This window comes from Siphateles boraxobius, unplaced genomic scaffold (genome assembly GCF_051911475.1).
Source record: "Siphateles boraxobius isolate OS27281-9 unplaced genomic scaffold, OSU_SipBor_1 7, whole genome shotgun sequence".
Taxonomy (NCBI): Eukaryota; Metazoa; Chordata; class Actinopteri; order Cypriniformes; family Leuciscidae; genus Siphateles; species Siphateles boraxobius.
This window is the reverse complement of record NW_027509197.1, coordinates 18317733-18342116: the sequence shown is the minus strand read 5'-3', so window position 1 is coordinate 18342116 and position 24384 is coordinate 18317733. Positions and strand designations below refer to the sequence as shown.

The 24384-nt window shown below is 39.4% G+C and overlaps 1 protein-coding gene across 3 annotated transcripts; it reads left to right on the top strand.

The window, feature by feature from the left end:
- Positions 1-427: 427 nt before the first annotated feature.
- Positions 428-16120, top strand: fam124a (family with sequence similarity 124 member A). Of its 3 annotated transcripts, XM_077217125.1 has the most exons (5): positions 482-738; positions 1257-1295; positions 3111-3142; positions 11064-11827; positions 14143-16120. In XM_077217125.1, exons 3-5 carry the CDS (start codon positions 3127-3129, stop codon positions 15010-15012), a joined length of 1650 nt encoding a protein of 549 aa, XP_077073240.1. In that variant the 5' UTR covers positions 482-738; positions 1257-1295; positions 3111-3126; the 3' UTR covers positions 15013-16120. The 3 variants fall into 3 exon arrangements, with proteins under 3 accessions (XP_077073239.1, XP_077073240.1, XP_077073241.1); XM_077217124.1 differs by lacking the exon at positions 1257-1295 and having other exon boundaries at positions 428-738; XM_077217126.1 differs by lacking the exons at positions 1257-1295; positions 14143-16120 and adding an exon at positions 13554-14059.
- The last annotated feature ends 8264 nt before the right edge of the window (positions 16121-24384 follow it).

Below are 24384 nucleotides of genomic sequence, written 5' to 3'. Positions count from 1 at the left end.
TATAGTGCTGGTTGAGGAGATTCCCACTTCCATTATGTAAAGCGCTTTGAGTACCCAGAAATGTAACGAATTATTATTATTATTAGAATAAAGCTTTTTCTAGAGAGAATGTATCTTGTAGCCTACATTAAGATAGAACAAGTTATATCTCACGAGTATCCTATTAATTTTCTTAATATGTAAAACATTTTTTTTTTTTGCGCCTGCAAAGTATTTCTGTCGGGGATTTATCATTGTGTGTCGCAACACATCCATATAATCCAAAATGCAGTGTCGATATCGATTGTGTTTTAAGATTATTAATATTTTCGTAATGCAATAGCTTTATAGATACGTTAAGTCATTTAAAAAAAAAATCTTAATGTCCACATTCCACGCAGACTGAGTGCGCATTTTGTTTGTCTCATGGTCCAGTGAAATACTCGCTGTGCCACCTGGGAGCGGTAAACGCACCGCTATTGAATTGAATGAACGAACGACGGTGACGCACAACCACGAACGAACCAGATCAGACAGACTCTAGCGTGTCACTGTTAGCTGTTCCTGTCACCCTTACCGGGGTCGTTTGTCCATCCCAGATTTAAAAAGTTATTCGCAGTCCTTGTGTGCCGTGTTAAGTGGGCGTTAAAGTGCAGAAGAGAAAACGGGAGGCATGTCAAGTTACTGTCTGACCCTTTCACCAGAGATGAAGAATTCAGTGGAAGATGAGTGCGCTGATTCAGGAGCGGAGACCGGAGGGTGAGCGATGAAAAATAACTTATTTTGCTAAGATAATGAATTAAAGTAAGTTAGGCCTACTGCAATAATAGCCATAATGCACTAGCTTAGACGCCGAGGTGATACAAGAATCAACGCGCTTAGAAGAATCTGATTCATTTTGTGAGTCATTTGAGGAGGATTCTGATTCATTATCAGCGCTAGTCATTTATTAAAAAAAATACAAAAAAATGATAGGGCGCTTACTAATTGACGTTTTCTTAATTCGTTTCTACCTCTTTCGCCCCATTTCTCATTTAACCATCTGTTGTTTGGCATTAACACCCAAGACATCTGGCGCAGAGATTTACTGATGAAAAGTAGCTGGAAAGCCAATGAGTTTAGCTGTTATTGCATGCTTCTAGGCTGATTAGCACAAGAGAGTGACAGAAGTAGTTATACTAACAATCGCATAGCTCTCACATCAGCTCTCTACCTGAGATTTAACTCTTATTATTTCAAAGTCATGTGTGATCTGTTCCATCATCCTGTGCTTTCAGCTGTGAACGATGAAAAGATGCATCCTGGTTTGTTTATAGGTATGTCACATCATAATGGCTTTGTAGGTGTAGGTATACTGCTTTAGTAGTACTGTAGTCTTGGCACATTGCTTAAATCCTACATTCTGGAGTACATGTGACTTGGTATATAATCTGTTTTAGAATATTATTTCTTTAGATATGCTAGAATAATTTGTAAAGAAGAAAATGGCCTCCGCACCTTTCTAATGACTTCAGTGATAGCCTTCCAGTCTTCAATTAGCTGATGCATTTATCCAAAGCCACTTACAGGACACAGGAGCAAGAACCTTTGGTTTAAGTTCAAATGTTTATAGCTTATCCATCATTGAGTAAGAACCACAACATTTCTGTTAAAATGTTCTTTTTACCACTGAGATTGATCATCTAGTTCTAGATCTAGATCAGACTTATCCTTAAAATGGACAAAATGTCTTAGAAATGTATCTGACCTAAACATGCGTTGTATCTGGATGATCCGGTAAAAATAATATGAAGGACTCGTTCCCACATGTAAATATAGCCTATTGAATATATTCCACGTAGTGTTTTTCAGATTAGGTTTTATATTCTCATTTAGTTTGTTTCCAAAGGAGTAACTGACTGTAAACTGCATGAGTGGCAGTAGATCAGAGAATTAAAAAAATTATGCTTTCTAATGATGCTCAAGAGATCATTGTTGAAGTGTGAGACTAATAAAAATCAACATAAAATTCACCACTTCTATCATCTACATTAAGATTTTCATTATATTCAGCACTCATTGATTCAGGATTAGCAAATGTAAAACACATTTGATTCACTGTAATGACAATATCGGTTACATTTAGAGGCTTTTATGATACTTTTCTTTGTGTTAAATATTACATTGAAACACAAAAAGTGCTTTTGCTGTTGAATGCCAAGTATAGACCATGGTATGTACAATAGTTTAAAAGTTTTTGAAATAAGCATCTTATGCTATTATAATTCTAATCATTCTAATATGCTTATTTGATGCTCAAGAAACATTTCTTATTATTATCAATTTTGAAAACAGTTGTACATCTTTATTTTATTGTGGAAAAAATATTGACTAAATCTGATTATTTTTATAATTATAATTTTTTTTTTCAAGATTATTTGATGAATAGAAATTTCAAGAGAACAGCATTTATTTTAAATAGCAACGTTTTGTAACTTTATAAATATCTTACCATCACTTTTGATTAATTTAATGTCCTTGCAAAATAAACAGTAGTGTACGTTGCACCATATTACCAGGAAAGACCATAATATTACAGCATTAAATGACAACATTCCAAATTCAAGTTTAACTACACAGAATTTCCTTGTTCTTAAAAAGAATTGGTATTACACTGTTCTCATTACCAGAGAAACAGGAAAGACAGCGAGAGAGAGAGAGAGAGAGAGAGAGAGAGAGAGAGAGAGAGACAGATAGGAAAGGAAAAAGATTGACCAGAGAGCGATAAAAGAAAAAAAAGCATGTACAATGAAAAAGGTCACTATATGGCACGTGTACATAAGGTATGAAATATTTCAAACAGATCTCATTCTTTGTTTGTTTTTAACCTTTCTCAGCAACCGTTGAGCTGGGAGCATAGAATGTTTTTGACACAAAGCACCTAAAGACACAATCTTTGATCATAACTTTTGCATATATATGTGTGTAATGTATACACTAGAGGATCTACTACACACACCATGACACCCAGGATTGTTTGTCCAGATGTAGGACCTTCCTTTGAAACCTTGGGATCCTAAATCACTCTAACAGTCTCTAACAAAAGTCTCTCTCTGTTTCTCTCTCCTTTCTGTCATTCACTCTCTTCTCAGGTCTGACTACAGTCTTATGTCATCAGCAAGCAGTGAGTACATGTCATTTATTGGTACATTTCCCTTGCAATTCAGAATAACTTACTAATAAAACATGTCTTAATCAAAAAAATACACACATTTTCAACTCATCATATCTGACTAATGCACTTCAAATACCATCCTGTTGTCTTGTTCTCACTGGGGTGTTTATTTGCAAAGCTAATTTTGGAACAATATGTATTTCGAAAAGCACATTAGAAAGTACAAGTGGAATATTTCAGTTAGTTAAAACACTTGACAATTGTTGCCATGACAGTGAGATTAGTTTGTTCTTGAAATCACAGCTTGAAGTGCTTTGCGAGCTCTAACACCTCCGCTTGTTTGTGTGTGAGTGCCTGCTTGTGTGTGTGTCTGTGGCTGACCTTTCCATGTGGCTGTGTTGGGCCCAGTCTGTTTCCCTATGGAGGGATTAATGTCCAATATTAGCCCATTAATCTGGGCAGCAGGAAACACTCCTCCCAGTGACAGCGCAGGAAGAACTCTCTCACTCACCCACTCACATATAGACACACTCACCTACTCACACACGCGTACACACACTCTAAAACCTAGAGCCCATCAAGGGCACCACATAATAGACTGTGTATAATTTACTGAAGAATGAAGAAAAGTGGTTCAGTGGGGAATCAGGGACAGAAAATGAAGAAAACAGAATGAAACCGTTTGAGAAATAAGGAGAGGAAGAGAAAGAGAGGGGCTGTTCTCTCTCTCTCTCTCTCTCTCTCTCACACACACACACACACACACACACACACACACACACACACACACACACACACACACACACACACACACTCATATGTGTGTATGTGTGTGTGTGTGTGTGTGTGTGTATATATATATATATATATATATATATATATATATATTTCATTAGATTACAGGGTGCAATTTATAATTTTAATGTATGAGTCATTTTGAATTCATATTCCATTGTCTTTTTCTTTATCAAAACACCTCCACATGGAAGGGAAATGTTTTTCACTTTTTCCACCACATTTCCCTTTATTGTTTCTGCATTCTCTCTCTTTTTCAACGGTATGACAATATGCTTTCTTGAAATGCTGCCATGAATAACTGCTTACTGCTGCATCGTTAGTCATGTCAGCATTTTGTCGCTTCTGCAGCTCATCAGATTTAGTCTGTAACCACGTGCACACTTTCCTCACTATATCTTTGTTTTGTCACATCACTAACAACTTCAATGCTCACCATAAACAGAATCTGGAGTCGAATGCATATTCTCTGAATTCTGTGTTCCCTCTTTATATCTCTGTACATTTACTTTTCTACACTGAAAAAAAAGAGAAATGCTTCATGTGGTTACATCTAAATTAATTATTTAAATTCAAATCAAAAAATATTATTTAGCATCACTCAGTCAACCTAAAAGCATTATGTTACACCAACAAGATTAAATATAAGGTTCAGATAAGAAAGAAATAGCCATAATTGCAGGTCACCACTTTTACAGTGTAGGAACGGCACCAGATTGTGGTGTATATTAGGGATGGTTAAGCTGGTGCTAAACTTATTTAAGGGTGTTGCTTAAGTCTCACACAGCCAAACAGATTACATTCCATTACAGACTCAACTGAGATTACAGATGGTTTAAAGTGATCAGCTGAACGCAGAGCTGCGTCTCATAGTCAGGAAAGATACACAGAAACGTATAGACCAGATTTCCCTTATTTAGACATATGCTAACATTAGAATATGCTGCTGTATTTCAACCCTGTTTCAGTAAGTTTGGGATTTATTAATAATATGAATAGATAATTTAGTAAATTATGGTAGTATCACTGCCTTGTAATAATTCACAAATTATAAGTGAAAAAAATATTAATAACTAATAACATTAATGTCACAATCCTCAGACACCAGACCAGTCACCTTGCACTTCATTTCCCATAATCCCTCCTGGCTCACACCTGCACACACTTCACAATCATTCACACCTGCCATCAATCACCATCAGCTCCACTCTATTTAAGCCTCCACAGGCTCATCAGTGTCTGGTCTCGTTGTTCAACACTGTCCATCGTACTGTGACTTATCACTCACATGCCAGTATCACCATCACAATCTGCAATCCAGAGACTCACCTGCTAACTTCCTATGTGTTATTCAATAAAGTTTATTCAGATTTTACCTGTCTGTATTCTTCTGTTCCGTGAAGAAGACCAGACCTTAAACTGGATTATGCAGCGCGATTTGCTGATGTGGCTTGTGAGGTTTTTTTTACTGAACAATCTTTGATGACAAGACTCTGCCAGACACCTCTTGGCTGAACTGGAGGGATGCTATCATCCGGTGTTTGGAGAGTGTTTACCCCCGGTCCAGAACACAGCCGTGTCCAGAGTCCATTCCACCACCATGACCACGGAGGAATCATGTGAGCCCCTCGCAGACGGAGAGCTACCACCCGCTGTGACGCGTTAACCAGTGCCCGAAAATAAGAGGTCAGCGCCTTTAAGAATGTCTAGCCTTCATCTCACCACCTTGCTCAGCCAGTCCTCCAGCCCCGCCTCTGCTGGAGGTTGCCAGCCCTTCAACATCTCCTGTAATGCCAAGCACACACGTTGAGCTTCAGGTCCTACGACCACCATCAGTGCCTGAGCGGATAGATCTAGTGGCTCTGCCTCCAGCCACAGGTCGTCTCGCTCCGCCTCGTCCCATCAACCTGTGTCGGCTCCTCCCACCTTTGACTCCACCAGACACCCTCGGCTTTTCGACTCTACTGGGTTGCCTCGTCCAACTCGTCCCCTTGATCAGTCGTCACACCACCTCCGCCACAGACTTGCGGATCTTCCGCTATGCTCTGTTCCTTCACCCCTATGGCTGCAGCAGGCTCCTCCTTCCCTTCGGGTACGCCTCGGCCCTCCATCACACCGACATCGCCTCAGTCCTCGGGCAGTCTGGCTCCTCCTCAGACAATTGTCGCCGCAACATCGCCTAGGACTCCTGTGCCAGAGATGTCGCTCTTCTCCATTGGCTCTCTGTCTGCGCCATGGGATCCATCGGCTCCGCCTCTGTCGGTCGTCCCCCAGTTGACGTCAGCCTCCACCTTGGCTCCTCCCTCCATCGACTCCACCGTGGGGTGTCGGCTCTGGGTCTGTGCCTTCAGACGGGTACCATCATTGCCGCGAGGGTCTCGTCATCCGTCTGTCACCATTCTTCCGCCGCCTGCTAACACCATCCCTTCGCCTGCTCTTCTTACCATCTCCTCGCCCCCGTCCTAAGCCTCCGTCTTCACCTCTTCAAGCCGTGGGGTCACTCCACTCATCAGCATCTGGTCTCGTTGTTCAACACTGAACCTCTACCTGACTACTTACCTGTGGATTACTTACCTGTGCATCGAACTGTCCTGCCCTTCAGTCTTCTTGTTTGTCATAGTTCTTGTGTGTCTGGCATTGTCTGCCAGTCTTCAGTCCACTAGCCACTTCTCTTCTCTACCTGCAACAGATAAGACTTATCACTCATATGCCAGTATCACCATCACGATCTGTAATCCAGAGATTCACCTGCTAACATCCTGTGTGTTATTCAATAAACTTTTTTCAGATTTTACCTGTCTGCATTCTGTGCAATTAGGCTTCTCCTTTTATGCATTTCACTAGATGTTTCTCCTAATCCTCATACACCTGAAAAATATTTAGGGTTGTCTCAGATTGCAACAACCACAATGTCTGGCGATATTTGTGGAGAGAAAAAAAATTAACAATAGTGTAACCATTATAATATTCTGATAGTGTGTTCAAAAGATGTCAGAATCATCAAAACATTCATTTAAAAGGGATAAATATCATAGCATAACTAATCATTTGTAAAAAAACAACAAAAAAACCTAACAAATAAACTTATAATTTCCATATAAGCCATTAAAGGGGTGGTTTACTGTTTTTTTTCTTTGCATGATTGTGTTTATAGGGTGCAATATAACATTTCTTCATGTTTTTTTTTTTTTTAAAGCCTTATTTTTCATAAATTTCACCTTTATTGTAAGCTGCTTTCTCCTCTGTCATTTGAACGACCGGTTGACTTCCTGATTCTATGAAACCACTCCCTTAGAAACAGGCAATGGGCTCAGATTGGTTAGTTGGGCCGGTGTGTTGTAATTGGCTAAACTGCGTAGGGCACATTGTCCGGAAACTTCACGCCCATTACTTTTAAGGGCGAAAGTTGCATGTGCTCCGGTCAAATGTAAATAATCGTGTCAATACTGCCGTATCAGTTTGAGCCAGAATCAGACCCAGAAAGCGGCAATGAAGAGAGTCAAGCAGAACCTCCCCAAACACGGCTCTTACAAAACGTTTCTGAATGGTAGGCCTACATTTTTTTATTATTATTATTCTATTCTATTCTTTTCTATTCTAGGCTACTATTATTATATAATAATTTCGATATGCTGTTACTTGAAAATGCTACTGCTGCTTGTTAGCTTTTGAGATACGGTTTTCTCCTGATTAAACATTTAATATAACTGAATGACAGAGTAATACCATTTTTTTAAGTTATTGTTTTATCGATATAATGAACAACCGTTTATCTATTCACAACACTTAGTTTACTCAGTGTATCGTTTTCTTTAGGTGTACACGTTTGTCTTATACACACAAAATAGCATCGAACTAACTGGCTACTATAAACAAACAGCGTTGGCATTGGTTTACGTTCTTGATCAAATCGAAAAATTATGTCATAAAGTACACATGGAAAATACATTTACAAAATTAGTACATAATTACAAATTCAGGTCCAAAATGTTTGTACGCGTTTGTCATAGACACACGAAAGAGCATAACTAAGTGGCTACTAAAGCCAGGGCTGGCATTTGTTTACGTCCTTGATAAAAACTAAAACATTACGTCTGAAGTTATACATGCAAATACATTTAAAATGATTAAGTCTTACTTACAGGTTGTGGCTCAACAACTGCTGCCTCTGGTTTTAAAGTTGGAACTGCTTCATGCTTTAGTAACAGTTTCTTGTTGAATCCGGCATTGAATTCGTGGAGATTCTGGATGCTGTCTTCCGTAAAATGCGCAGCACAGAGAGCTAAATTACGATTGTAATTTTCAGGAACATAATCAAACATAAATTTTAGCCATTGTTGAAGAACTACAGCGTCCCGAACACAGAAAGCCTGACAACTGGGTGAAAATAACACACTTTCGACGGCATGGCATGCTCTACTCTTCCTCTTCGACAAAGCCACAGAAATATGGCCATGCCCCCTTTTTTTTGCATATTCCGGAGGGAGGGTTGATGTAAATTTATGGGTTAGTTACGTATAAAACCCGGGAAGTATCTCGTTGTAGTCCCATTCAAGTCGTTTTTGTAGGCATTAAACTTCCTGATTTTTAAAAGACGATATCTCTGCTTACGTTGAACTTTCAGTGCAACAACTTTGCAGATACTGTTCATGCACCAACAGCAACATTACACACTATTTAAAATGAAAAAAGTAAAATCGCAATCAACCACCCCTTTAAAGTAAAAAATGGGGACTTGCAAACTGCAATATGAACAAATTTATCAACACTTGAAAAATGAAAAAACAACACTTAAAAATAAAATTACTTTTATTTTAACCTTCCTTTGAATTAAATTTATAGAACAATGTGAAGTAGTTCAGTATCTGTGATTTCTTAATTGCATTAGTAATAAGTCAAAGGATACCGTTTCCTGAAAATCAACCGTGTGTCTGCAGGGCAAAGTTTCATATCATTCACATTTAATTTCTTCCAGTTGAAAGCTTTTGGCAATTGAAATTATTAACTGGATCACATTAGGTCTGTCGTGAGACTGTCTGCATAGGTGTATTCAATCTAGAGGTCATACAGTAGAAAAAATATTGTATGGTTTTAGGTTTTAAGTCGAATATATAGGCTACTCCTTAGTTTTTCTACACTGATCAATTGAAAGGATCCTTCATTGAATGATGTGTGTCAGTTACACCTGCAAGAGTGCAGTGCAACTAGAGAAGTGTGTTTACTTGCGTGAGTGTGTTTTTGTGTGTACGTGTGTAAGAGCATAGCGTTCCCTCGGCCTCTGGTGCCCCCAACCTTAAACAACAAACAAACTGGGACGAGTCCCATGAGTCAGGAGACAGAGCGGGGGGGGGGGGGGGGGGGGGGGGGGGAGTGGAGGAAAAGAAAGAGGCAGGTGTCCATGCCCTGCCACTTTCTGCTATATACTGAGAAAAATGTTTGATTCTGTGTTTGTTTGAGTAGCTATAAACAATAACTGTGTTTTCATAATAACAACACTAAGATATCTCTTGCTGTTATAGATTATAGCAGCCAGACAGATGGATATATCAATTCAAGGGTTTACTACGTTATGGAGCATTTCTTTTGCAATTGCAATTACGGGTGGTCTTTTTGCAATTACAATTGTTTCCTATGAGATCTTCTCTAATTCCTGCGCATGAATATTGAGGTTTAATTTCTGCAATCATAAAATGTCACATACGCCTTTATCACTTTGTTAACTGGGTCTTTTATGTACTTTTGTGCTGAAGGGTGTGTGTGTGTGTGTGTGTGTGTGTGTGTGTGTGTGTGTGTGTGTGTGTGTGTGTGTGTGTGTGTGTGTGTGTGTGTGTGTGTGTGTGTGTGTGTGTGTGTGTGTGTGTGTGTGTGCGTGTGTGCGTGTGTGTGTGTGTGTACTAAAGGCTCGGTCTGGTCAAAGGTTCAGTGGAAGGGCAAACCTTGTTCAGAAGTCCTCCAGGGAGCCAAAGCATTTCTCCAGGGTTACTAACCATCCACTAATGCAACTAATGAGACTGTTGTGTTCACTATACAGCCTGATTACAGAACATGAGCACATGGATGAAAAGATTTCATTCAGTCTTGAGAGCCAATCTATTTTTTTTTTCATTTCCCGCACCGCTTTCCTTTATAGAAGTCAAAGTTGAAGTAGGTTTGCCAGAACAAAGCAGAACATGTAACACACACATACACCTCATATAAATAAAGGCAAGAACTAGTATGTGGTAGGCTTGGTAGCAGTGCACTAACTGAGGGAAGTCTGGGGAAGCATATATCTCAAATAAGGGATAAATGACATATACCATATACTTATTTCCCTAAATATGTTTGTAGTAGGAAACATAATGACAACATCAATTTGCTTTAAACAGTCAGCAAAAGGGTAAACGTAGTGAATTACACGTTTATGTGATTTCAGACTGTATTTTCTGTCCCTTTTAAAACCATCTTACCAAAACTGCACACTTTCCTTCTCTATTTAACCTATTATAGGTTTCTATCTGTAATCATATTATATTTTTATGAAAAAAATATGAAAAGTAATAATGGTTTGAGGCAGTTTTAAAGGATTGTGTTAAGTCCTTAGTTAAAAAGGATTTAAAAAATCACTTAACTGGATTATGAATACATTTTATCTATATATTACTTTATAAAAATAATTTAAAGTTCCATGAAATGAAAATTAAATCTATCTTCTAAATGTACGTTAATGGTCTTTGTGGACAATTCATCCATGCATGTTTCATTTTTTAATCATTAATTTGACCTCGTAATGTTTAATCAATATGTTTAATTTTAATAACTAACTTTATTTTCCGGTGAAACAACAGACTTCTTTCTGCTGATGTATTTTGTACTCCCAATTTGGTCCTGTTAAACCCCACACCTTTCTTACAATTTACTGCAATCTCGCATTCAGATCTGCCTCCATCCAATTTAACAACCCAAGTCCCCAACCTACATTGTTCTGTAATCTGTTTTACACGGATGTTTGTCACAATACATTAGAAAAGATCTGTCGCTACATTGTTTAATTGTAATTAATATATATTATATTAAATTAGTGGAGCAACATGTTTATGTTTCATTCTCTTCTTGTCTCTCTATCCACCCACCTCTTTTTATGTCTGTTTGTTAGGTGATTTGTCCATGGGGGACCTACAAGACCCTTTCCTAGTTTCTATCCACATCATCACTGACCCCGGTCAGGCCAAAACACTCCAGCTAGCTGCTGATCAGGTCCTCTCCTGGCTCCACCCGGAACTTACCCTCTTCAGGGTGTCAGAACGGGCAGGTGGTATCTCTCGAAAGCCCAAGGCCCACCTACAGCGCGTAACTGAACCGCCATCACACCAACCATCCTTGGCCGTCATCCTATTTCTACAGGATGAATATGGAGGTGAAGAGAGCCTTAAACGTCTCCACTGTCAGCTGAGATGCCCACCGTGGCGATACCACCACACAGAGCATGTGAACGGACGAGGGCTGTTACCCCTTTCACCAGCCAGCCAGGACTTTGTTACACTGGCACCAGGCACACCGCTATGGGCACTTCGCCAGGTGCACTATGGCAAAGAGATTGTGCGTTTTACGGTCTACTGTCGCTACGAGACCTACACCGAACAGGTGCGTCTGTACAGGCTTCTCCTGCGCCGAAGGCTTGCCCAGAAGAAGGAGGATTTCTGTTTCTGTGTGGTCTACTCCAACCCTGAGACAGAAATCCAGTTGTCATTCAAGCGGGTGCCCCGAGGCCAGAGTCTTGCCCCCACTGAAAATGCTGTGATGGAGATTCGAGTGAGGGATGTCGGTGAACTTGTGCCACTGCTGCCACGCCCCTGCACGCCCATCAGTGACGTCCGCTGGCAAACCAACGATTATGACGGGAACAAAATATTGCTACAGGTAAGACAGAGTATATTATTGGCAAATATAACTTAAAGTAGCCTTTTTTGAGGTCCTAAAAATTTGTACGCCATGTAAATGACATCTCAGATACCATATACTGACTTCTTTCCATGAACTGTGTAAACATGTAAATGACTAAACTATGTGAGTAGAAGTGTTGGAAAATAACGATTCCAATAGAAAGTTTATGAATCCGACAGTAACATACTAAACTCCATATATTTTACAGAGCATTGTATAAACTCTTATTAATCAAGAGACTACATGAAATATTTGTTCTTTCATAAAGTATTATAATTTTTTCACTCCACTGTACTGTTGAAATGAACTAGTGAATGCAAAATGGTGATTAAAATGAAAAAAAAACACTTTCCTTTATACATTTTAAATATTGTTCATAAATTGTAACCTAAAAATGTTGATTTTAAAAAGCTCATGACATGTTATGCTGCATCAACTAACAGTATACCATTTGAAACCTTTTATCATTAAAAAAAAAAAATTCTGGAACTCCCAGTAGTATACTACATTACCCACAATCCTATTGATCTCCACGAATCAGATAAGTCACTGTTACCATGGAAATGAGAATCATTGCAAACTGAGTTGTGGTAAGTTTTGTGAGCTGAGACTAACTAGATAGCAGTAGCCAAATGTTAGCTAGCTGCCTACCTACCTTTAATTCATATAAGATACAGAGTATGAATCAGTTTTTCATTATTGGTTGCCTGGGATTTAGTGAGCAGCTCATATTCTTTGCATCTCTTGCAGTGGTGTCCTAAGGGTGTTTTTGGTAGAAACCAACAAACCAAAAATGAAAAAAGTGAAGCAATGTGTTCCCTCTGCTGTCTTCTCCTCTGAGTCATTATCTAGCTACAGCAGTAAACAACTGCTGCTAGTACTTACATTGATGAACATAATACAATGTGAATGCCAACCAGAAGGGCTTGAAATTGAAATCAACGAAGCAATCAGACAGAGCATTAGTGTTTAAATATGCACAGATGATAGTGTAATTTAGTATGCTGCAGAGTTGTATACAGGAAAAAATTATATGCAAAACGCAAATGTTGATTTTTTCAATGTGTATCCTAGTTGAGATCCAAACACGTCCATCCTCTTGTGTGTGGACTGGATTCAATGTAAAAGTACCAAACAAACCTAAAGACAGCTAAATTAACTAACACACAAACAGATACAGGTCAATTTTGCCTGACCTGGATTAGCTGCGATCAAAGCAGGTTTGGCTCTCGGTCTACAGCCTTTTTACTAATCAACCCCTGCTGGTGCCAAATGTACCAGGGAGGATTTCACACATAATACACATTATCGCACAATATATTACCTGAATATGCAAAAAATTTACTTAGTCTATATACAGACATATAGACAAACTCTCTCACTTAACTAAGTCTCCCACTTAACTCAGTCTCCTCTATATAGTATATAGACTAGTACCAAATTCAGCTATGCCATCACAATAATTAATTAATCATTAGAAATGTACTGTTACTGTATTTTGAGCAAATAAATATTACAGAAGCCTTTTTCAAAAAAAATCTTACCAAAACCACATTTTTGAGCAATAGTGTAAATACATTCAAATACCGTAATTTTTACACTTCAAAACACATGTATTTTTTCTACATTATTTTGCCAGTGACCATTTTGTTTACTCACCAAAAATATTTGGTGCTCATTGAGTGTTAATTTGACCCTACAGGAACCCATGAGGAATCCCCAGAGTGAAAGGGAACATAAACTATTCCAAGAGGAAGATATAGCACATACAAGTTGTAATCGAATAGAATGACAAAGAGAGAAAAGTATGAATGTGGAGAACGTGGGAAATGTTTGAGTGGAACAGTGAGAAAAAGGGGCACAAAGAGGCTCAAAGATGGATGGGGGGAAAAAACTAGAGGAAAATGATCGAGGGAGAGGTAGAGGGATGGAGGGAATGTGCAGTGAGCTGTGAAGCAGAAAACAGTGGAACTTTGTTACTCTCATGCGCACACACACAAAAATGCTTAAAGAGAAATTTTCCTCTTTTGCTCTCTGACTCCACAGGTGTACAGTTACATTATCGAAGACGCATTGTGTTTTGTTTGACAGTTGCAGGAACATGGCTCCTTTTCCAAAGCTATTTTTATTTAATGTCAAACTATTATGACATTAGATCATAAAAAACAGTAAAACAGTAATATTGTGAAATATTACTTTTTAAAATATCTGATTTTGTATTTAGAAATATTTTAGAATATCTATACCTAGTGGCTACTAATTGCAAATAACACTCTCAATTTGACTTTCAGGTTCAAGGTTCACGGTATTACCGCAAACATACCATTGCAAAGTTTTATCACCTTCCTCCTGAAGATCCTCCGGTCACCTCCCTTCCTCCTTCAGAGCTGCCCCCTCCTCCCCCTCCTCCTCCTCCACCTCCTCCACCACCGTACGGTCGCGGCCCAGCCTCCTACCGGAATCGACGCTACCACCGGAACTCCTCACGTTTGCGGACCCAGACGCTTCCGTCTCCTGTCACACATGCCTCCAGGAAGTCTCCGCCTACTCTGTGTGATCAGGAGGGCCGCGTGGAGAAGCTCCAGAGGGATGTGGAACTCTTTCGGGCTGGATGGACAGGCCACCGCACACAGTCTCTCTTTTCTCTGCCTGCAGATGAGTCCCGCTCCTCGTGTGCCTCCCCGTCAAGCTTCCGTCCTCGCTGCTTCTCTTCCATGGCTGCTCCAATTTTCCGTGTCAACGTCGATACGCTAGTGGGAGCTGAAGAGACAGATGTGGACACAGGACAAACCATCAGCGCCAGCACTGTGGACCTGTCGGTGGTCTCAGGTTATTCCCATCCACAGTTGAGGCCCCATCTAAAGGCCCCAGCACCACGGCCCAAGTCAGCTCCTCCAACAGATGGAGGTCTCGACTTTGCTGAACTGACCTATAATAACACCACCTTCTCTGTAAGACAGACTTCTGTGCCGTTTAGAACACAGAGTGCCTCTGCAAAATCCACATCTTGTGTAGTACACAAACCACAGCTGAAGAATGTGTGGGTCTCACAGCCAGATGCGCTGCAGGACAGAGGACGGCAGAACGGTAATGTTATTGCAACAATAGATGACTGTAGTCAAGAAGGTACTGCGGAGGATGAGCAAGAATTTTACATCTGACATGTGCAGGACAGTCATCTCATTAACATGAATGCCGGCATTTAGGTAAAAAGAGTGAGATTTTGATGTCTTTTATAATTGTTAGCAGTTGTGTATTTAAACGTGGAAAACCCTTAAAGGGAAACTGAAACAAAAAATAAAAGATCTGTCATCATTTACTCATCCTCATGTCGTTCCAAACCCATAATACTTTGGGTCATCTTCGAAACACAAAGTAAGATATTTTTAATGAAACCTGAGAGGTTTCTGTCCCTTTCATTGAAAGTCCAGGAGACCAAAGCTTAATTAAAAAGAGAATTGAGCAGTTTAATCCAAATCTTGTGAAAAGATACAATCACTTTATATGAACAGATTAAATTTAAGCTTTTGTCCATGTAGAGGTATGACATGATGACAAATAAATGATGACAGAATTTTGGGGTGAACTATCCCTTTTAAAAGCTTTGATGTTGTTGTAGCAAATATGTTTTATTAGCAACATGCCATACTTTACAATGTGCATTCATAATGAATGGCTTTACTTGTTGTATGTGGTGATATTCTGTAGTGTTTGTTTCATAATAGTTGTAAATAACAAAAGATCAATTGCTGATGTCAGAGAATTCAATGAAGAATATAACTCTACCATCTAGTGGTTGAACATGGCAACTACACAGGTGCTAGACACTTGTATTATGCCACATCACAACTTTATTAGAGAAAAATATTTACTTCTCTACATTTTGTACAGTTTCACTATTTGTTCTGTATAAGAGTTTTTGAAAAATTGTTTTGTTTCTGGCCTGAATGTAATGCTTTACATTATCACATATTTTAAATTATATGTACATACTTTGTTTTAAATATCAGTGACTGAGATTTTATTAGAATGACTTCTGTGCAAAATATCTATGTGGATAGACAAGAAAATAATCAAGAAATTCATTAATATCTGCGTTTACAAATATAAAGTAATTATATTCTTTTCCAGTTCATGTGAATTACTTGCTATTGATGTGATGTAATAAAACCAAATAATTATTATGTTTATTTTAGGGCTTAGCAGCTGTTTCCAGGAGAGAGAAAAATAATAAATAAATTGTGGGAAGTTCTTCTCATAGTTCTACTACGATTGGTCACTGGGTCTTTTTATAAATTGTTTAAAAATCCTTTATCTAAATGTATTGCATGTTATGCATAATGTGGCCAGTATGTTCACAACAAAGGAAACATGATTTATACTTCATGGAAATATGTATGCCTGTTAATCATTATAATCTATTGTGATCTGATTCAAATACTGGTCGCAAATGTGTTCTTTAGGTTATTGTGCCATGTAAAAAAGTGACTAATTTCTCACGTAGTATCCCTTTTATTTCATCCACCCCCTGTACAGTTCTTCTTATTTTTTTCCGAAAACAAAACATTAAGTACCAGTCACCTAACTAAATTTCCGTCTTAAAATTCTTTCAAAACATGGTTCAATGTAGGGTCAAAGGTCAAAGATGTTTCAACAGTCAACACCTTCATGTTTGAGTACATTCATGTAAACTGTTGATGCTCGTGCACATATACATATACAGGACAGACATGCCTGGGTTCCGTCCTTGTGAGTTGCCTTTCTGTCAGTGCCAGAACACCCCCTCCCCCAACTAATTCCGTGAGCGTACCTGGCACATCGCTACTGCGATACAGGCTCTCAGTGCTACCGCGCTCCGGCACTGGACTGGGATTCTGTTAATCCCGTCCAGCAGCCACAGAGCTATGGAAATAGGGCAGGAGAGGTGAACGACAGAGAGCACTCACCAAATATCACAGATCTTTAGTTCCAACACACAAATCTCGGACAGACCCTGCTAGAACATAAATCAGCTCTAATAAAGTCCTGTGAATCTGTTGCAGATTAAACATGCAGGGTTACAATAACAGAATAATCAGTCAAGAATAATTATAATCATCATTATTATTACTATAACTACAACTACTATTAACCTATTACATACTATTACTATTACTACTATACGACTAATAACCTATTACCTACTATATATATATATATATATATTATTATTATAATCATAATAATTATTATCATTATTATTAAGTATTGAACACAATAATAATAATGATTGCTATTAATGTGTATTAATATACACTTGTATTAATATTTAGCTCTGAGAATAATAATAATAATAATGCATATTATTAATAGTAGTAGTAGTGCTCACCCTACTATATATATATATATATATATATATATATATATATATATATATATGAAGACTTCAGATGCAAAACCCTCTAAGTGCCATCTGAAATTTTCCTCTAAAATTTCCATTTTTATCAAGCTTGTATTTTTAAGTTAAGTTAATTTCACTCTAATGACAATTGATAGGTAATTTTCATTGCCATTAAAGTGAAATAAATGAACATAAACATACAAGCTTGATAAAAATGATCATCCTAGAAGAACATTTCAGATGACACTGTTCAGATGTGGCTTTTGCATCTGAAGTCTTCATATATATATATATATATATATATATAGTGTGCTCCCGAGCACCACCTTTGTGCCCTCAATGCAGACTTCGGCGAAGCCCTCACTTTCACACTCTCCACACGAGTTACCTACCCAGGAATCATTGCAAACGCCCAATCAGATAATTGAGGGGAGGAGTTTTGTGGTTCTTTGACTTTCGGTGGCATGATGTCATCAAGCCTGTCCCTAAAAGCACTCTCGCGTGCCCTGGTGAACTCGAGGCCAGCGCCCCTTAGATCTGCACTTCCTGACGTCACCAAGTGTGAACTCGATGGAGGTCCTCAAGGCCGCAGTGTGCCATTTGGGATTCAGCCTTTGTCTGTCGGGAAGAAGTATGCTGCGGAGCTTGCTTCAGTGCAGGCTCGGCAAAAGTGCTCATCGAGGGCGCATATTGTCCACAAAGGGTGTGCTTCTGTCACCTATAATTACAAATTGGACACCCCACGGCCTCGTGGACTTAACAGACATGCGCACGCGCCAGCCATTGTAAGTCCTTCACCGGCGGTCACTCGAGGCGAGTATGACTGTCCTCTCCGTTGTGTCTACTTGTGGGTCTTCAGATGGCTGAGGCCAAACCACAATCCGCTTACTTTGGTTGAGCCTTTTTGTCTTTCTACTGCAGTATTGTAGTGGTGATGCTGGTCATGTTGGCTTCCTCCAAGACGCTGCATCTGTCCTCCCAGCGGATCCTCAGAATCTTTCGTAAGGATCTTTGATGGTATTGTTTTATGGCTCTCAGGTGCCTGCTGTAGGTGGTCCATGACTTGGCTCCATACAGCAGGGTTGGGAGGACAGCGGCTCTGTAGACCAGGACTTTTGTTTGGACTGTTAGGTCTCGGATATCAAAGACTCTTTTCCGTGTCTGGTTTAGGCTCCACTGACACAACTGAGGTGATTGTTAACCTCAGAGTCTATGTCAGCGTTTGAGGTAAGAAGGCTGCCGAGGTAGGGGAATTGGTCCACGTTTTCAAGAGTGGTGTTGTCCAATTTTATGGTTGGCTGGGTGGCTGACTGGTTGGGTGGCGATTGATATAGGACCTGAGTCTTCTTGATGTTTAATTTTAGGCCCAGGGGTCTGTACGCCTTAGCAAAGGCATGCAGGATGCCCTGGAGGTCTTCTGTGGAGTGTGCTGTGATGACGTTATCGTCTTCGTACTGAAGCTCTGTGATGGTGGTGTTGACTTTGCTCTTAGCCTTGAACCTGTTAAAGTAAAAGAGTCGGCCATCAGTCCTGTACATGACTGAAATCCTCTCTTCACCAATGAAGTAGAGTATGGCTGCATTGAAGATGGCAAATAGGGTGGGTGCGATGATGTTATCCCTGTTTGACCCCCGTTTCCACTCGAGTGAGCCACCCTTTTGGGCTTGCAGGTTACATCATTTTACCAGGCACATAAGGCTTTCGTTTTTTCTTGGAGATGAGCTGTTCCATCTATGTGTCATTCTCCTCAAACCAGTCTTTGTGTTTTCTGGACTTGTACCCAAAAATGGTTTTGCAGGTAGCAAGGATGGTAGACTTGAGTAGACTTGGTTTTCCAAGATGCCTTAAATTAGTTTTTTCTAGTGAAAGAGAGTGTTAGTGATGGTGAGGTTTTACTGAGCATACTTGCTGAGAAGCATTACTCCATTTGAGTTGATGTTCCCGATGCCTTCCTTTCCTACAGTTCCCTTCCAGAGGTGTTGGTCCCGGCCAACCCTGGCAGAATAAGTTTATCTTCCCTGGGGATTCTTGACAGTGTCTCGTCTAAGCAGGTGTAGAAGGTCTCTTTTACTTACTCTTCAGAGTCTAAAGTAGGGGCATAGGTGCTCACAACTGTTGCTATCTGGTTGCTGGCAAGCACCAGACGGATGGTCATGAGACACTCACTAATTCACTAGTTCATAGAGGTGGCTGATAAGCTGGTTCCTAATAACAAATCTAACACCATTTGATCCTGGGCTCATCAGTAGCTTTTCCTTTCCAGAAGAAATTGTAGCCACCATTCTCCTCTTTTAGTTGTCCTTTGTCTGCTAGTCGGGTTTCAGAAAGGGCGACTTGGTCAATCTGGTATTTTCTCAGTTCTCTAGCGATGATTGCGGTTCTCCTCTCCGGTCTATCTCTGGTTGCACTATCCATCAATGTGCGCACATTCCATGCTCCAAAGTTCATAGTTCTGTGTTTCTGACCACGAATGGTGATCCCTCTGGACGTGGTAATCCAGTCAGGAGGTTTGAAGCAGACAATTTATAGGGCACCTTTTCGAGCCCCTTCCCCACGTGGGGTGAGCAGAGTGGATCCTTTAGAGGGCTGCTCAGTTGTGGGTGCAGTTGCGGTTGCAGTGCCATTGACAAAACAGATTTGGCAAACTCTCCAGTGTGTATTTGTGTTTGCGCTCTGGACAATGTCAAATGTTTCTATTTCCTTCTAATCTGTGTCAATAATCACATGTTGTCTGAGTAAGTAATACATTTTAATTTTAATTTACTGTGCAACCTTTTAAAAAGTATGTTATATAGGCTAATGTAGTATGAATATGTATAGTATGAATGAAATTTTGTTGTTATGGTCACGTGACTTACCAGCTTCAGTTGCTGCTTCCCTGCCATTCATAAATTCCCTCCTGTGGCTTCATGGGATAGTAAAGGTGATGATACACAGGGCAACTTTCTGAGCAATGTTGCTGGGCGATTGTTGCTTGGGCACTTTCCCATTGAAAATGGGCAATAAGTTACAATCTGGATAATTTAGATCAGTCGTGGGCCCTGAGTCTCATTTGGTTGCCTGTTGACGGCAACATTGCCCAACAACATTCCTCAAAAAGTTGCCCTGTGTATCATCACCTTAAGTGTCCTGCAAAATCTCAGTGGAAGTAGTATGTCATCTGGGGACTTTCTGCCTTCTGTTTTTCTAATACGTATTCAGACATACTACTCTTTTGTAGTACTGTTTTCACATACTATATAGTAGGGAAGTATTTGATTCCGGATGCAGCATTGAGTGTTTTTGCAGTGGTGAGCAATATAGCCAACCAAAGAAAAGTTTGTTGATCTCTTGATTTCAATGGCCAATTAGGGGTGTTTAATTTAGTCAGAATCCACTCACCGGTCAAAACACTGAATCATCTCATTAACAGCAATGTAAATAAGAGATTCATTGTGCAATATAGACAACTTAATTGATCGTAACAGAAATGTATGAGATTTCGATGAACTGAGATGAATGACAATTATTTGTGATTATAAGGGAGTGATTTCTAGGCTATATAATTAATTCAAAAATTTTGTTTTTCATACTGCTAAGAGGGCAACAGCCAATTACACGCTGCGAAGTTTTGGAAGTGAAAACCACGTATAAATGCAGGATTCACTCTCGAAATTGCAATGATTGACAAACAGCACGGGACAAAAATATGTATAAAAAAAGAGATACCTATACGCATTAAGACTTGATTGATTCTGGATAATATTAATACTAATATATTAATACGTAAATATGGCTAAATGCAAACACAGAACTGTGTAAATGTTACCTGTGTGTCTCCCACTTGCCCCTGCCTCTATCTATTTGCAATCCTTCTCCACTACATACTTAATTGTGAGAATGTAAAGCTGAATTTAGTATGTCCAGGCAGCAAATGTCACACACTGATGTTACTCCCACTTAGGATTGCCCAGTTGTATTTTTTTTTCCCATAAAGGACTAAAGATAGTGTCAAATTATTAGACATAATTTTTTATCTTTTAATGTTTAGTCCATCAGTAGCCAATTTGGCCCAAGATCAACCTTCTGTATTCAAAAAATGTTTTCATAGCAAATTTTAAATATCTGACCGTCAAGATGAAAGGGGAGTTGTTTACTTTGGCTGCTATTGCTTTGGGTGCATTGTTCTTGCTCGAGTGACCGTGACTTTCCCATCATCATTTCCCATCTTAAAAATTTGAATTCCATGGACAGAATACTGGAATTAAAGAATCTGTCTTCTCCACTGACTGCTGCCAAGTTAGCTCTACTAATTAACATGCCTTCTGATGGGCACGATCCAAATACCTGATGCTTACTAATCATTTCCCGGTTGCAATTTACCATGGGAAAAATGCGTCTTAAATCCATTAGTGTCATTTATGGAAACTCCAATTAGAACTGACTTTGACAATGTGAAAATACAATAGTTAAATAACAGTTTCTTAATTTTATAAAGCAAACAGGACTGCTTTTAAATGTTTCACAGTGACCCTGTTCAAAAGTGTGGGTCTGTAAGATTTTATTTTCTCTTGAAAGAAATTAATACTTCTATTTAGCATTAAACTGATTTTTTAAAAAATGCGACAGTAAAGATTTTTACATTGTTCAAATAAATTTCTTTTGAACTTTATCCATCAAAGAATCCTGAAAGAATATGTATCTCAGTTACCACAAGGATATTAAGAAGCACAAGCGTTTTCAATTGTGATAATACATTTTTCAAAAAAATATTTTTGATCCAATAAACGCACACTTGGTGAGCATAACATTTCAAAAACATAAAAAAGTCTTACCAACCCCAAACAATCACAAAAAAAAGAAGAAATGTTGGTTACACTTTATTTTAATGTATCCCTGTTGAAGTGCAATTACACATTTAAGTAGGCCTACTGAGTAATATTATTTAACTATAATTAGCCTATGTAGCCTACTACTAGCCTATAGGGTTAGGGTAGGATGAGGGTTTTGTTTAGAGGTAGCATGTAATAATACGGAGCCCCGAAAGGGACGTGGTGGTGGAATTTTTTTCCCTCGCAAAACGTTTGCGTTCCCCCGAGAAACCTATTTAAAAACCATTCCTATTTAATGTCTGCTGGCAGTGCTTTAGAGATCCGTACGTAAATGGAGCACTTGTGTTTGAACTTGGACTCAAATAGCCTATAAAGAAATGCGGTCAGTGCTTAACTCAAGGTGGAGTCACAGATTCGAACTTCTTGGATCAATAACTCGTGAACTAAACGTTGTTAAAACACAAATCTTTACAATCAAAGCAACATAGAGCTACAAACAAATTTCCCTCAAAACGAGCTTTATAATATAGCCTAGGCTATGAGCAGGCGGCTGAGAGAGACAAGTGCGAAGGGACCATCTGCAAAGTGCAATATAACCCAAAAAACGTGATTACAAAAATAGTCATTAACTTCAATGTTACAATAGTGCCACGGTGCCACCCAGTTCAGTTTACACATCAATGGTGTCCCACTGGTCATATTTTGGTCATAAAAGATTCAATAACTTCCCTGGAACAAATTTAGTTCACACATCACTGCTCTAATGTTGGTTATAATTAGTTTGGGAAATAATTGCACATAAAAAATAAGTAGGCGTATTCTTTACACAAATTATATTGGTAACGTATGCAGCTAACATAATAGAAACGGCCCAGTATTCTGACTTGTCTCTCAATCGGCTATTTAGAGACACATTTATAGGCCTATTATAAAGCTTGTTTTGAGGAAAATTGGGTTGTAGCTTGTTGGTTACTGTGATTGTAAATAGGTGTCGTTTGTGTTTTAACAACGTTTAGCTCACGGATATCCGGGAGCTTCGAATAGCCTATGTGAATATTGCCAACTTCACTGAACTCCTTGAGTTAAAGCAGAACTATGCAGTTTTTTTAGAGTAACTGAACAGCTTCAGAGTTATCGGAATGGTTACATGACTCTTTTCGGGTTGAATGGTGGTCGTCTCGCCCCCCTCTGGTGCCTGTTAGTGGAAAAACCGCACTTGCAACTTTGGACCGGCGGACCGCCGGCCTCAGCGTCAGGAAGTATCGCGTGATTTCAGCTCTCGCGATGTAACGAATTGCTTTACGGCACTGCACACATTACACGCATACACGCCCCCACCCAGACCCGGCAAGCTATAAGAACAACTATCGTCATGGCTAAACTGGCATATAAGAAGCAGAAAGCTAGGAAAGCATTGTCGGAGGAACAGAGAAAGAGGAAACGGCAGACTGACCGAGCAAAGACTCAGACACGAGTAAATATCGGACCTGCGTTTTCAGAATGGCGAAAAAAACGAAGAAAGCGCGGTCGGAAGAGTCTAGAAAAAGGTAACGAGAATCTGACAGCGCGAGGAACCGGACAAGAGTCCTACTCGCTCAGGCTTTCACTGTTAAAGTTGATTCCTGCGATTATCATGAGAACAGTTGTCAATATCTCACATAATTATCAGGACATAAATAAGCCACGTTGTAAATAGTGTAAATGAGCGCAATTTGCAAACTATTATGATAAATTGCAATAAGCATGTCTAACAACATCATAATAACGGACATTGTTATGAAATAATGCGACGTACATGATGTAACTTTATTGATGTCATCTGGCATTTAGGCTCAGGTTAGCCTAACACGGTAGGCTACTTTATTATTATAAAGTGGAGAGGCCGTGAGTGCAGATCATAGACTGTCACGCTCTGCGTGAGTTACGACAGTAACGTTAAATACAAGTACTCTACAGCGACTCTAGGGGTCGCTGTTTGACAAAAACGGAATTCCTGCATAGTGCTGCTTTAAAGGAGAACTCCGGGCAATTTTTAAGTTAATCTTGATCGTTAGACCTTTGTGAGTACTGACTATAGAAAAAAAACCGAACCGGATTGGTGCTTGCTACGCGGAGCTGCGACCGCGAATGCCCAGAGCTCCCACCCAGCTAAAATGGCAGTTATGGGGGCATGGACATAAAGAGCGTTTTTGAGCCTCTTAACAGACACAAAATGCAATTAAAATGTCTGTCCAACATGAACAGGGACCCTACATGTTAACAAGATGCGTTTAGCAACTTAGCCATTGTTTCAACTCACCTAAATAGTCTTTTAGATGGAAAGCTGTAGTCTCGCGCTGCAG